The sequence below is a fragment of the Physeter macrocephalus genome, chromosome 21 (assembly GCF_002837175.3).
Source record: "Physeter macrocephalus isolate SW-GA chromosome 21, ASM283717v5, whole genome shotgun sequence".
Classification (NCBI taxonomy): domain Eukaryota; kingdom Metazoa; phylum Chordata; class Mammalia; order Artiodactyla; family Physeteridae; genus Physeter; species Physeter macrocephalus.
The window spans coordinates 121,111,503-121,124,971 of record NC_041234.1 but is presented as its reverse complement, the minus strand read 5'-3'; the positions used below and the strand labels follow the sequence as shown (position 1 = coordinate 121,124,971).

Sequence of the window (13,469 nt, the reverse complement as noted above, 5' to 3'; positions counted from 1 at the left end):
TGTCCTTGGGCTGGTGACAGTGACTGGTGAGGGTGTTTACCCTCCCCCAAACCCCCTCGGACTGCTGCCTTGAGAGATGCGTCCCCTGCAGTCGGGCGCAGAAGCCCTTCCCGTGGCTGGGAAGGCTCACGGTCAGAGGCTCCTCTTTGAGGAAAGAGCAGCCCAGGGTGGGGCCTGGGATTTCAGTACCATGCTAACTAAGCCTTTCTTCGCTTCCCTTTTGGGTCCCTTTGGCTGTGCAGCTAGGTCTTCCCTGTGGTTCATTGTGTTTTCTTTGCTTTTCTGTGGGGCTCTACGTAGGTAGATGGTTTTCTTGGTATCTGGGTTGCTGGAAGACCGTGCGTGTGTCTGCTGGATACTCTCTTCCTTGTTCACCTTTTTGCCCAGCAAGGTTATGAAAGGAAACCGTGGTCAAATGAAGCACCACCCCCAATTTTAGGCAAGGCGACCAGCCACGGATGGAAGGAGCTGTCTGTTGGGGCACAGTCCTTCCAGCTTTGCTCTCCTCTCAGGGTTGGGGTGGGGAATACATCAGGGCTGCTGGTGGGAATGTGGGCAGGTAGGAGTGCAATGAACGTCGCCCCTCGCCCAGGAATGTATCCTGTCGGGTATCATGTCCGTGAATGGGAAGAAGGTGCTGCATATGGACCGGAACCCCTACTATGGGGGCGAGAGCTCCTCCATCACCCCCCTGGAGGAGGTAGGGTGCTTGGGGCCCAGGCCCATCCCTTGTTAACCTCTCGCGTGGGGTGCAGAACGAAGCAGCTCCCCAGGTTTTCTGGGCGGGGGGTGGGGGCGGGACGGGGGGTGGTCCTTGAGGTGCATCTCTGTCTCTCTCTCCTGCCTGCAGCTGTATAAGCGTTTTCAATTGCTGGAGGGGCCCCCTGAGACAATGGGCCGGGGCCGAGACTGGAACGTTGACTTGATCCCCAAATTCCTCATGGCCAACGCTCCCCAGGTTTTCTGGGCGGGGGGGTGGGGGCGGGACGGGGGGTGGTCCTTGAGGTGCATCTCTGTCTCTCTCTCCTGCCTGCAGCTGTATAAGCGTTTTCAATTGCTGGAGGGGCCCCCTGAGACAATGGGCCGGGGCCGAGACTGGAACGTTGACTTGATCCCCAAATTCCTCATGGCCAACGGTGAGGGAGACGAAGGAGGTATTATGGGGGGTGATTAGGATGACCAGAGGAGGGTCAGACTCCAGAGAATGGCAGCCAGACCAGCTAGAGCTTCTGGAGTGAGCCACGCTGACTCTGTTGCCTTGCCCACACCACCCCGCAGGGCAGCTAGTGAAGATGCTACTATATACGGAGGTGACACGCTATCTGGACTTCAAGGTGGTGGAGGGCAGCTTTGTCTACAAGGGGGGCAAGATCTACAAAGTACCGTCCACCGAGACCGAAGCCTTGGCTTCTAGTGAGTGTGGGTCCCCTGAGCCAGGGAATCGTGGGGGGGGGGGCAGCTGTCCAGAGCAGGGCACCCCTTGCCCAAGGTCACGTTCCTCACGCCGTACCAGAAGCCCCTTGCTCTGTCGTCCCTCTGTGTCCTGGGCCATGCCTCCCACTGGTTGCCAGGAGGGGAGTCCGCGTGCGGAAGGGATGTGGAGTCCTTGACAGACTTCAGGTTTCAACAGGGGCTCCACCTGATTAGTGAAGCATCCCCAGGTGTCGGAGCCGGGAGGGCCCTCAGAGCCCGTCCAGCCCGACTCGCTCTTCGTACGTATGGGGAAACTGAGGCCAAGAAGCACAGAGGGGTTAATCTGAGGTCACATGGGGGTCAGCAAGAGAACTCAGCTGGGAGCTAGGGTGCCCGCTTGCTCTGCCTGCTTGGTGGGATGGAGAGCTTCATTGTCTGTGGTGCAATGATTGTTTTCACGTTGCCCGCGCAGATCTGATGGGCATGTTTGAGAAACGGCGCTTCCGCAAGTTCCTGGTGTTTGTGGCAAACTTTGATGAGAATGACTCCAAGACCTTCGAGGGCGTCGACCCCCAGAACACCAGCATGCGTGACGTCTACCGGAAGTTTGACTTGGGCCAGGATGTCATCGACTTCACTGGCCACGCCCTGGCGCTCTACCGCACCGATGAGTGAGGGAAACTGGCATGGCAGACCGCCCCTCATCCGGCCCGCGCCCTGCCTTCCCTGCTCCTGCCTGCTGTCCTCGGGGCCCACGCCTCCCGTGCTCAGCCTCGTGCTCGCTTGCCTGTCGCCTTTTCTGTCCCTTCCCTACATATGATCCGTGGTCTTCTCCAGGCCATTGAGGGTGGTGGGAAGGCTGGCCTGGTGCCTGGGTGGGGTGAACTGGGGGTCCTGCTGTTGGAGCCTCTTCTGACCCCATCCCCCCAGCTACCTGGACCAGCCCTGTCTTGAGACCATCAACCGCATCAAGTTGTACAGCGAGTCCCTGGCCCGGTATGGCAAGAGCCCGTATCTGTACCCACTCTATGGCCTTGGCGAGCTGCCCCAGGGCTTTGCGAGGTAAGGGCGTGGCTTCGGTCGGTTGGCGGTCCCGAGAGGGACTGAGGCCAACGGTGGAAACGGCCCCCTTGGGTATCTCCACAGAATTTTGTACTTTCCCACTGTGGTCCTAGTTCATTTCACACCATCCTTGGGTGATGGCACCACAGTGGGGTACTGATGTGCAGAGTTGAAGGACCACACGTGGGGGCTTGCTTGGCTCCTGGCCTGAGTCAGGCAGTGCTAGGACTGGGCACGGGGTCTGGAAACCTCGAGTCGGATTCTCCAGAGCCCTTCGTTCTGTTCCCCAGAACACTTCCGTGAGGAGCCACCCTCACGCTAGCCCTTCGCAGAACATTCTGGGGTTAAGCTCCAGAGAGGAAGGAGCACTCCAGGTTCAGTCCTGAGTTTGTGGCAGTGACAGAGTTGGGAAGGACCACCAGGTCTCCCGAGCTCTGCCTGCCTGGGGCCACCTTCTCTGCACCCTCGTGCTGGTAGGGGCAGGTGGTGCAATAGTGCTGGTCCCCGTTTGTCCCGGGAGGGCGCCCTCACCATCACTCTCCGCACCACAGGTTGAGTGCCATCTACGGGGGGACCTACATGCTGAACAAACCCGTGGATGACATCATCATGGAGAACGGCAAGGTGGTGGGCGTGAAGTCCGAGGGAGAGGTGAGCCGTTCCCGCCGCGCGGGCCCGCTGCTCGGGGCGGCCTTCGCCCTCCTTAGCGGCGCTCTTCCCAGTGGCCCTGGCTCTGCCGGGTCTGCTGCTGCTCGGCTCCGAGGGCCTCAGGCCGGGGACCGGGGCTCCGGAAGAAGACTGTGTAGCCGATCCTGTTGGCAGACACCTGCGTATCGGGGCCCCCTCCCCGAGGTGCAGGAGGAAGCTGCACGTTGTGGGAGTGTCCCGCCTGCCGGAGCTGCCAGCCCTCGTTGCGAGTCCAGGCCCTGAAACCCCGAGGGGCGTGATTAGATCGGGACAAGGCCTTTTGGTGCTTTCATAGGTGGCCCGTTGCAAGCAGCTGATCTGTGACCCCAGCTACGTTCCAGACCGCGTGCGGAAGGCTGGCCAGGTTATCCGTATCATCTGTATCCTCAGCCACCCCATCAAGAACACCAACGATGCCAACTCCTGCCAAATCATCATCCCCCAGAACCAGGTCAACAGGAAGTCGGGTAGGCCAAGCCCCATGGGACTTCCTCCAGCGCGTTCTCTTTGGTGTGGCTCCTGCCTCTCCCCCTCAGCCGGGGGCTGGCTCTCTGCCAGATCCCTCCTGGAAGAACAGGGACCCACACTGCAGCCCCCACGACCTGAGGTTCTAGGGGTTGGCTGGCTTGGCCTCTTCTCTGTGAGGGTGGCAGCTTGGATGCTGCCTGCTCTGCAGGGCTGGGGAGGGTGGGCGGGCCGAAATTGAGCTTGGCCCCCCACGTGCCCGCGTTAACCGAGCCCTTCCTGCGGGCAGACATCTACGTGTGCATGATCTCCTACGCGCACAACGTGGCCGCGCAGGGCAAGTACATTGCCATCGCCAGCACCACGGTGGAGACCGCAGAGCCCGAAAAGGAGGTTGAGCCGGCCCTGGAGCTGCTGGAGCCCATTGACCAGAAGTGAGGGGCTGGGGGGTTGGGGCCGAAGCTGGGGGGAGGAAGGGAGCCAAGGGGCCGGGGGGGGGGTGGGCATCAGGGAGGGCAAGGCTGGTTGTGAGACCTGACTCATCCCTTCCATCTGCCCGTCAGGTTTGTGGCCATCAGTGACTTGTACGAGCCCATCGACGATGGTTCCGAGAGCCAGGTAAGCAGCCTGTCCCGGCCCCGGCTCCTGGCTGCCCGCCCAGGGCCCCTGCCCAGCTCACCTCGGGCCCCGGGCGCTGGCTGTTTCCAGGTGTTCTGTTCCTGCTCCTATGACGCCACCACACACTTTGAGACAACATGCAACGACATCAAAGACATCTACAAGCGCATGGCAGGCTCCGCTTTCGACTTTGAGAACATGAAGCGCAAACAGAACGATGTCTTTGGAGAAGCTGACCAGTGATTGCCGACCCCCGCCCCGGCCCCTGGTGCCCTCTGCCCCAACCTGAGCCTGTTCTCCTCAAGGGCTGGGGAGATGGGCGTGGCTGGGCACCCCCGTTTCCAGCATCCTCTGCTTCCCCCACCACATTCCTGTCACCCACCTCATTGATTCACTGACCAAATCCTTAACCTTAGTGATGGTTTGGGAGACGGGGGCGGGGGGTGGGGTGGGGTTGATTAGTATTCTCTTTCTTGGCCCTTCCTTATCTTGGGAGAAGGGGGTTCCTGTCCTGGTGTGTGTCTCCCCCCCCACCCCTAATTCTTCTGCTCTGTTCGGGAGGAACGTGGAGGAAAAGCTGACTTCTGCCCCCACTGCTCTTACCCCTGCTCTAGTGGCCTTTGGAGATGCCCCCTGCCTCCCCCCACCAGCTCTTGTGTGTTGGAGAGAAGGGGCCCTCCCAGCACAAAGTTGCAGTCCTTTCCCTACCCCACCCCCGTAATTTATTCTAATTTATTAACTTCGGCCCACCCTGTGTGAGAAGGGAGCACCGTGCCCGCAGCCTCACGGTGCGGCCTGGGGCTGTGGAGCAGCTACCCTGGCCTGGCCTCCCTAACCCTGGCGACCCTGGTGCAGCCTGGGAAGGAAGAGGGCTTGGGTGTGGCCCCATTGGAGGTTGATTTGGTTTTTGTTTCTTGTCTTTGTGTCTGCTGGTACTTGCTGAGAGAGAAAAGACATGCGAGCAAAGCAGAAGGGGGTGGGAAAATGGATCGAAACCCTGCGTGCCCTGCCCTATTCCTTCCCCTTAGTGGTGGGAAACCCTTATCTTGCAAAGTGAATGTGTCCCCTTCCCCAGCCTCTAGTGTATTTCACAGAAAACGAAACCTCCCAATAAAACTGTGTTGAAACCTGAGCCCAGATCATTAGTTTTATTTCCCCAAAGCTGCGTCTGGGGCGGGGCCTTGGCTCCCTGGGCTGTCCTGCTCTCCTACCCAGGCTTGGGACTGCGTGTGGCTTAGCTTTGCTCCTGATGGCTATAAGAGGTGACTTTCTTCATCAGGAAATTGCAGAGCCCCTGAACTGAGAGGGCCTATACAGAGGAAACAGGCCACATCACCCTGCCCAAGGGGTCAATGTGAGAGGAATCGGGGGAGAGGGGTCTGGCCTGGGGTGGGGGCTGAAGTGGAGGAAGCAGAAGCGCAGGCCCAGCCTCATGGCCTGGGGAAACGCGGGACTGGGGCCCAGTCTTGGGAGGGGAGTCAAAGCCAAGGAAGCAGGGGGAACCAGGGCGCCCTCAGGCAGGGAGGCAGCGAGGGGATTGGGGGGATCTGCCCTTAGACTGGGATCAACATCGAGGAAGTGAAGGGCCCGGGGGCCCAGCCTTGGGGTCAACAGAGGGAAGCAGGACCGGGGACCCAGCCTCGTACCGGCGGTTATTGTTGAGGAACTGCTGGGGAACCTACGAGGAGAGGGACCGGCGTCCAGCTTCCGGCGGCCGGCGGGGCGGGGCCGCTAGCGGGGCGGGGCGGCGCGCTGTCACGTGCCGGGGGCGGGGCGCGGTGGCAGCGAGTCCCCTGGTAGCCGACGTCACGGCGCTGGGGTCAGTTGAACAGCCGCCTCCACAGCCGCCGCAGCCCCTGAGACTCTGCCGGACCGCTGTCGCTGTTGCCGCCGCCATGGCTCAGTACAAGGGTGCCGCGAGCGAGGCGGGACGCGCCATGCACCTGATGAAGAAGCGGGAGAAGCAGCGCGAGCAGATGGAGCAGATGAAGCAGAGGATCGCGGAGGTGCGGGCCGGGCCGGGGCGCCTCGGCGCATGCGCGCGGCCCGCCGCCGGTGCTCTGCTCCCGCCGCCCGGGGTCGCGCGGGGCCCCGGGGAGCGGGAGCAGAGCGCGGGCGGCGAGTGGGGGTGGGACCCTTGCTCGCCGATCTCTAGCAAGGGGCGGAAATGAGCCGGCGACAGTCTGTTCATCTGTAAAATGGGCGCAGAAGGCTGAGAGGAGATAGGTTGTGACAAGCCTCCAGCAGGAAGGAGCCACGCTCAGTGATTACATTTTTGGCATTGGGGCGACCCTCGAGGGCACAGAGCATTCTTTCTCTGGCCCTTCAGCCCTGAGAGTCAGGCCCAGATCCAATGGATATCAGGAAGGGTGGGCCCCAGCCAATCCACTGGACTCATTCTGGAGCCCATTTCACGGGACAAAGGCAGGCAGGAAAGTGTGGGGTGCTCGCGGTTCACTAAGGGCTTCAGTGAGTGGCCAATGGCCGTGGGCCGTCAGGAAGGAAGGAGCCCTCCACTTAGGCCTTTGGGGGAGACTCGGTGGAAGAGCAGGGGCTCACTCGGCGCAAGGGGAGAGCAGGCCTTAGGTACTGTGGCAGCCAGACCCAAGGAAGTGGCTGCTTGCTGAGGCCCGGTGCTGCCTCGGTTTACACTTGAGCCCCAGCCCCACTGTCTCAGTGCGAACTCAGTGGCGGGACGGAGGTACATTTCTCTGCTGGCCACCTCCTGTGGAGGCCGCTGGCCAGAGAGGGACCTACTTGGTACCAAGTGGGATGGGACTGGGCTGGAGTGAGGAGGCCTCGTGGGAAGCTGTGGCAGCATCTGGGGCCAGGAGGGAGCAACATTGCTCGCTGAGGGACTAGGCCGCCAGCCACTCTCTGCTCTCTCCTGTCACTCCTTGCCTTGGGTCTCCAGAGCTTCAGCTCAAGAGCTGGGCGTGAAGGACACCAACGGCAGGGAGGGCCCACGGCTCCAGACCACTGAGTGAGCTCTGGTTCCCAGCGGGACCTGTGGAGGGGCCGGAGCCGCGCGGATGGCGCGGGGAAACAACCCCACTTGGTTCCCTCGGCACTGGAAGAGCCTCTCACAGCCCCGTGGAACCTTCCATCAGTCAAGGGAAGGGGACATGGCTTTCCCCAGGTCACATCATAGTGAGTCTAGGGACACACCTGGGACTAGAAGCCAGGTCCCCACTTGCATGGTGGGGTGGCAGGTGGCCCTCACTGCTGCTTTCCCTCCCGGACAGGAGAACATAATGAAATCCAACATTGACAAGAAGTTCTCTGCGCACTACGATGCCGTGGAGGCGGAGCTCAAGTCCAGCACCGTGGGTGAGCAAAGCGCTCGTGTCCGCACCCCCGGGCTGAGGCCAGCTGCATGGCTGAGTCTGGGTGACCGCCTCTCCCCCGCGCCTCCTCACCTCACAGGTCTTGTGACCCTGAACGACATGAAGGCCAAGCAGGAGGCCCTGGTGAAGGAGCGGGAGAAGCAGCTAGCCAAGAAGGAGCAGTCGAAGGAGCTGCAGCTGTGCGTCGTCTCCCCGCAGCCCGCGGCCTTCCCCTCCGGATGGAGCTCGTGCTTGCGGGCGGGTCGGGCTGGTCCCGCGCGTGGAAGGGGAGGGGGACCCTTTGGCATCATCAGAGCCCTGCCCGTGATCGTGAAGTGCCCCGGGCCAGTAGGAGTCCTCTGGGCCTGCGCTGAGTGGGGCCCGCACCGAGCACACAGGCGGCTCGGGGGTGGGGAAGGGGCCTCGGGGGTGGGGACACGTATGACGGCCACCCATGCCTTGGCAGGAAGCTGGAGAAGCTGCGAGAGAAGGAGCGCAAGAAAGAGGCCAAGCGGAAGATCTCCAGCCTGTCCTTCACGCTGGAGGAGGAAGACGAGGCGGGCGAGGAGGAGGAGGAGGAGGCGGCCGTGGACGAGGAGGAGCTGGAGAGGGGAGGTGAGGGCAGGCTGGGGACGGGGAGGGCTCCCGCTGGCAGAGCTCGGTCCTGCTTTCTGGCTCTCAAGTGAGGAAGCGCCTCTACCAACAGCCTTGACTGCCCGCCGCATTCGGGGTCCCGGACCTCGCAAGTTGGGCCAGGAGGGAAAGGGCCAAGTCTTCCCCATGGCAAAGTGGAGTGGAGTGGGGGGCTCGCTTCCGTTGGCCGACTGAGTGGGAACCAGCTGTGCGGTCCCTGGGCAGCTGTGTGGGGCTCGTGTGGCTGGGCACCAGACTTAATTCTGCTGGAATAATTTCAGTGTCAATTGACACAACCGCAGAAACGAAGCCCAAGGGAACAAGAGGCCGCAGGAACGACCCGGGAAGGCTGAGGCCACCGTGGGGCCCCTGTGTGCTGGGTACCCGCTCACGGCTGGGCCAGGGCCGAGGCAGACGGACAGAAGCTGGGCACCGTCCCTGTCCTGGTGGGAGACACACAGGGAAGCGTGCATCTCGCCGGGGCCAAGGGAGGGGGGAACATTGAGTTGGGCCTTCAGGGTGAGGGGAATCTCATTAGCACCCAGAGAGAGGCGGGTGGGGAAGCATGTAGAGTCAAGAGATGAGCATGCCCAGAAGCAGAGCGGGCAGAAGTGGGCACATTTGAGGAGCGGGGAGGATGCAGTGCGGGCTTGGGCTGGGTTAGAAAGCGTGATGGCCAGGATGTGGTGGCCTGGGATCGGTGTTGGGGGACCGAGGCAGGGGATGGCACTGGGACAGCTTTGGGGGCAGCGGCCGATGCTGTCAGGAGGAAGAGCCTGCCAGCCTCCCGGGGGGAAGCCCCAGGAGTAGTCTCACTGCTGTTTAGTAACAGTAACGATCTAGTGATATTTGGTATCTAAAATATTCCCACGGGCAGGTCAGTTGCGTTTGGCGTGAGCTGCGCATCTGTATGGCAGAGGCCGCCTTTGGGACAGCACGGGTCTCGGGGGGAGGCTTTCAACCTCTCTGTGTGTCACTGGGGCTTTGTGGGTGCTTCCCTCCCCCTGGAGGTTTGGTTTCAGGGGCCCGGCCCTGGGTAGCTGGCGTGGAATTTTTGTAACTTGTCCAGGCGCTGGAACCCCTGCCCTGGAGTATGGGCTTGTCTTCTAGGTCAGCGGTTCTCAAACAGTGCTCCAGGGACCCCTGGGGGTCTCCGAGACCCTTTCGAGAGGTCTGCGAGGTCAAAAACCGTTTTCATGATTGCGCTAAGATGTCCTTGGCCTCTTGCACCCTTGTTCTTTCATGAGCGTGCAGTGGATTTTTCCAGAGGTCACGTGACACGGCATGACGTCCTCCCTCCGACAGCTGATAGAACGCACGCTTTCATGCTCTCGAGTCTTTGGCACTTCCCAGACTTAATTTCCAATTTTGTGACTGTCAATGGTTACAACCCCCGGGGAGAAGAGCTCTCTGGGTTCCTTGGTGACTCGTAAGAGCGTCCAGGGTGCCGAGACCAGCAAGTTGAAGAATCACTGTTCTCGTTCCTTTGTGCCCTAATTGGGGAAAGTGAGTCGCAGAGTCCAAGATGGCAGGCCTGGCCTGAGCCCACGTGGGGCCTCTCCTTCCCTCCTCCCTGCGGGTTCTGATAGTAGCAACCATGGGACTTTGGGCTTCAGCTTCGTCTCCTGGTAAAAAGGGATGTCGTAACCTTTTGAGGCTGTCGTGAAGAGTGGGTGAGACTTCAGATGTGTCCCCGAGGCGCTCCAGGTCACAGCCGACAGGGCAACAATTAGGTACCAGCCTCCTGTTCAGCTGCTGGCAGCGGAGACCGAGGTGAAGGCCCCTTGGCGAGGGCGCCTTTCATAAAGGTTTCCGTAGGTGCTGTGAAGAGGGCCGTGCGTCCCGGCGAGGCCAGTCCAAGGAGCCTCCAAGGAGGTTGCGTTTGAGCTGAGGCCTGGGTGACAAAGGGCTGGGGTGCCCCGGAGGCAAGGGCTGTCGTGCCGCTGACCCTCGTGTTTCCTTTTGCTCCAGAGATCACCACAAAGAAGAGGAAACTGGGGAAGAACCCAGATGTGGACACGAGCTTCTTGCCTGACCGAGACCGGGAGGTAAAGGCGGCCTGACCCTGACCCTGGCTGAGGCTTTTGCTCAGGAAGTGGGGCCCTACGTGCCCCCTGGGCCTCCCTCCTTTGCCTCTTTCTCTTCCAGGAGGAGGAGAATCGGCTCCGGGAGGAGCTACGGCAGGAGTGGGAAGCCAAGCAGGAGAAGATCAAGAGTGAGGGCTCCTGGAGTAGGACGCACGTGGCCCGGGGCTGGGAGCCACACCCTCTCTCCTGCCGGGGCTGCTCTGGGCAGTGCCCCGAGCCCCGGGGAGCTGGCCGGGAGTGGGGACACTGGGGTCTGGAGGCCAAGCGGCAATTCTGTTTTGTAGGCGAGGAGATCGAGATCACCTTCAGTTACTGGGATGGCTCAGGGCACCGGCGCACAGTCAAGGTGACGCTGCGGGGCCTGCGCCCCGTGCCCCTCGCCCCTCGGGCCCAGCCTCCTTTGGCCTCGGTGGGAAGGAGCTGTTAGTCCCGACAGAGCCCTCAGGCCCCCTGGTGTGGTGGCCCCTGGGGGTTCGGGGGGGAGCAGGGAGGAGGGTTCCGGACTTCCGTCCTCCCTTCCCAACTCCTCGGTTGGTTTCCCCGCACGGTTTCCCTCTCGCCTCTTCTCGGGTCACTCACACAGATGAAAAAGGGCAACACGATGCAGCAGTTCCTGCAGAAGGCCCTCGAGATCCTGCGCAAAGACTTCAGCGAGCTCAGGTGGGGCTGCGCGGGCGTGTGACGGGGTGCACCGGAGTCTGCAGCCTCAGCCCTGGCGCTCGGGACCCCAGGTGGCAGCTGCTGCTCGCGGCACGCTGGGCGCCGCGCTCCTGAGAAGGGGGCCGGGCTCCCTTTCCCATCCCCCTCCTAGCATCGCGGGCCTCCGCCTCCTAGCTCTAGTGCCCCGGTGTCCTTGGCCACCCGCTTCCTAGTCCTTTCTCCCTCAGGTCGGCAGGGGTGGAGCAGCTCATGTACATCAAGGAGGACCTAATCATCCCTCACGTGAGTCCCTTCTCTGTCCCCGCAGCCCCGCCTGGGTCTGCGGGGAGGGTCTCGGGCTGCGGCACACCCGGGGGCTTCGAGGGGGGCCCCGCCTGCCCTGGGTCTTCGGCTCAGGTGGGCAGGGCTGGAGCCCGGCTCGCAGGCGGCCGAGATGGCTCACCTGTCGTCGCTTTCCTGCCCTCTGCTCCTAGCACCACAGCTTCTACGACTTCATCGTCACCAAGGCGCGAGGGAAGAGCGGTGAGTGCGCCTGGCCCCACCCCGCGGCCACTTGCCCGCGTCACAGGGCGGCGGCTGAGGGGGCCTGGCCTCTTGTCTCCTTGTCCCTGCAGGGCCCCTCTTCAATTTCGACGTTCACGATGATGTGCGGCTGCTCAGCGACGCCACCGTGGAGAAGGACGAGGTACGGCGGGCGGGGGCGCCGCGCGGGTAGGAGGGGTCCGGCCACGTGGCCCTGAGCCCTGAGCCGCAGCGCCCGGCCCTCCTGCCGTCCCCAGTCGCACGCGGGCAAGGTGGTGCTGCGGAGCTGGTACGAGAAGAACAAGCACATCTTCCCCGCCAGCCGCTGGGAGCCCTACGACCCTGAGAAGAAGTGGGACAAGTACACGGTACAGGAGCCCTCGAGCGCTGGGCGGGGCTGGCCTGGCTGCCCGGCGGGAGGCCCGCCCGGCCCTGCTCAGCTCGCCTTTCCTTCCCCGTCCCCTCGTCCTGCACCAGATCCGGTGACGTGGCAGCAGCGCGGCCCCAGCTCCTCCGGCTCCCTGCGGCCCCAGGATTCCGGGCGCCCGCTCCCCGCTGCCGAGACGTGACGGGGCCTGCTCGGCCCCTGCCCCTGGCACTGCTGTTTACCGCCTTTTTCTTTGACGACAAAGAGATACACGCGTTAGAGCTGGAGCACCTGTTGTGCGTTTTATTTTTAAAGATTTCTTTTTTATTGAGCTAAAGTTCACATAACATAAAATTCACCGTTGTGACCGTTTGGAAGTGTACCATCCAGCGGTACTTAGTACATTCATAGTGTTGTGAACCACCCCGAAAGGAGACCCCACGTCCATTAGCAGCCGCCCCCCAGGCCCTTGCACCCGCTGGTTTACTTTCTGTCTGTATGGCTTTGCCTGTTCTGGAAGTTTCACATAAATGGAATCATACAATATCTCTGCTCTCTGCGTCTTGCAAGAAAGTGTGTGTTTGGCAGGGGTGGCAGGGTGGAAGGGCTATTTGGGATCCAGTGGGGCCTCAGCAGGCCCAGTTCGTCCCCCACCGCGGCACCTACGTGGGTAGGAAGGGCACCCCTCCCCATGCTTCCCGCCCAGGACTTTGGGCTCCTTTGTGTCTCCTAGCTGTGCCCCTTCCGTAAGGGACATGGCTGTCCTGTGGCTCCCAGCCACCCTGTGTCCCTGTCACAGCATCTCTCCCCAGTCTGGACACGGGAAGGCCCTATGGATGCCCTGTACTCGCTGCTTGCCCACCCCACCCACGGCCAGCTCCGGGAGGCTGAGGAAGGTAAGCTCGCCACCCCTGCTCCCCCCTTATTCCCCTTGCCTGAGACGTGGCAGAGGGGACAGGGGACAGACCCCAGCCGGCAGGGAGCATCTCAGCTCTGGGTCCGGCCCCACCTCCCTGGCCGGTGTGCAGATCTGACGGTGGTGGTGGGCTTTGCCGGGTGCACGGGCTCTTGTGCCTTCCTCCTCTGTGGCAGGGCCCTCTCTCCTGTTCGGCCGCGGCCTGGGGAGGCGCGTCTGGCAGCTAGGAGCTGTCACTTGGGCTTCCTTACCCTGTGTCTGGGGCGGGGCCGTCCAGGGTCACTTGGAGGAGGGGGGAGGGTAGAATAGGCCTGGGCACCTGGGGCACAGCAGGGAGGGGTGGCCAGGCCTGACCCTAAGTCCTGGATGTGGGGAACAACTCTGAGGAAGTCATGGGGCTTTCTGTTGGGTTCCGGGAACCCTGGGGAGGGGATCCTCTGGCCTGCGCCAACCCCCTCCTGCCCCCTTTGAGAAGCCACCAGAAGAGGAGGCTCCCTCTCCCTCAGCCAGCTCACCCAGGGCTGCATGATTTGAGGGAGTCGCCTTTGGCCCGGCAGCTTCTGGAAAACAAGCCCCTTGAGGCCCAGTCTTGGGTCCTGTCAGGGAAGGAGCTGGTTTTTAGAAACAGCCCTAAGTTGCTGGGAAGCCAGGCTGGGAAAGAAGGGAGACGTCTGGGGTCAGGGTCAAGGGGGCAGGGAGACTGTCAGGGGAGG

At 62.2% G+C, this 13,469-nt stretch overlaps 2 protein-coding genes across 3 annotated transcripts; both read left to right on the top strand.

The window, feature by feature from the left end:
- Window positions 1-1,003: 1,003 nt before the first annotated feature.
- On the top strand, window positions 1,004-5,377 carry GDI1 (GDP dissociation inhibitor 1; the record flags this gene model as incomplete). The annotated part of the gene is made up of 9 exons (XM_028482724.2): window positions 1,004-1,136; window positions 1,279-1,413; window positions 1,886-2,084; window positions 2,344-2,475; window positions 3,027-3,126; window positions 3,458-3,629; window positions 3,917-4,061; window positions 4,191-4,245; window positions 4,336-5,377. Coding segments are annotated over 9 exons (1,224 nt in total), but the record flags the coding sequence as incomplete, so codon positions are not given.
- Window positions 5,378-6,049: 672 nt separating this feature from the next.
- Window positions 6,050-12,084, top strand: FAM50A (family with sequence similarity 50 member A). Of its 2 annotated transcripts, none has more exons than XM_028482726.2 (13): window positions 6,050-6,251; window positions 7,491-7,575; window positions 7,672-7,771; window positions 8,038-8,186; window positions 10,176-10,252; window positions 10,353-10,419; window positions 10,576-10,637; window positions 10,875-10,951; window positions 11,179-11,233; window positions 11,425-11,473; window positions 11,566-11,636; window positions 11,796-11,841; window positions 11,951-12,084. In XM_028482726.2, exons 1-12 carry the CDS (start codon window positions 6,141-6,143, stop codon window positions 11,817-11,819), a joined length of 927 nt encoding a protein of 308 aa, XP_028338527.1. In that variant the 5' UTR covers window positions 6,050-6,140; the 3' UTR covers window positions 11,820-11,841; window positions 11,951-12,084. The 2 variants fall into 2 exon arrangements, with proteins under 2 accessions (XP_028338527.1, XP_023972522.1); XM_024116754.3 differs by having other exon boundaries at window positions 11,731-11,841.
- Window positions 12,085-13,469: the final 1,385 nt, after the last annotated feature.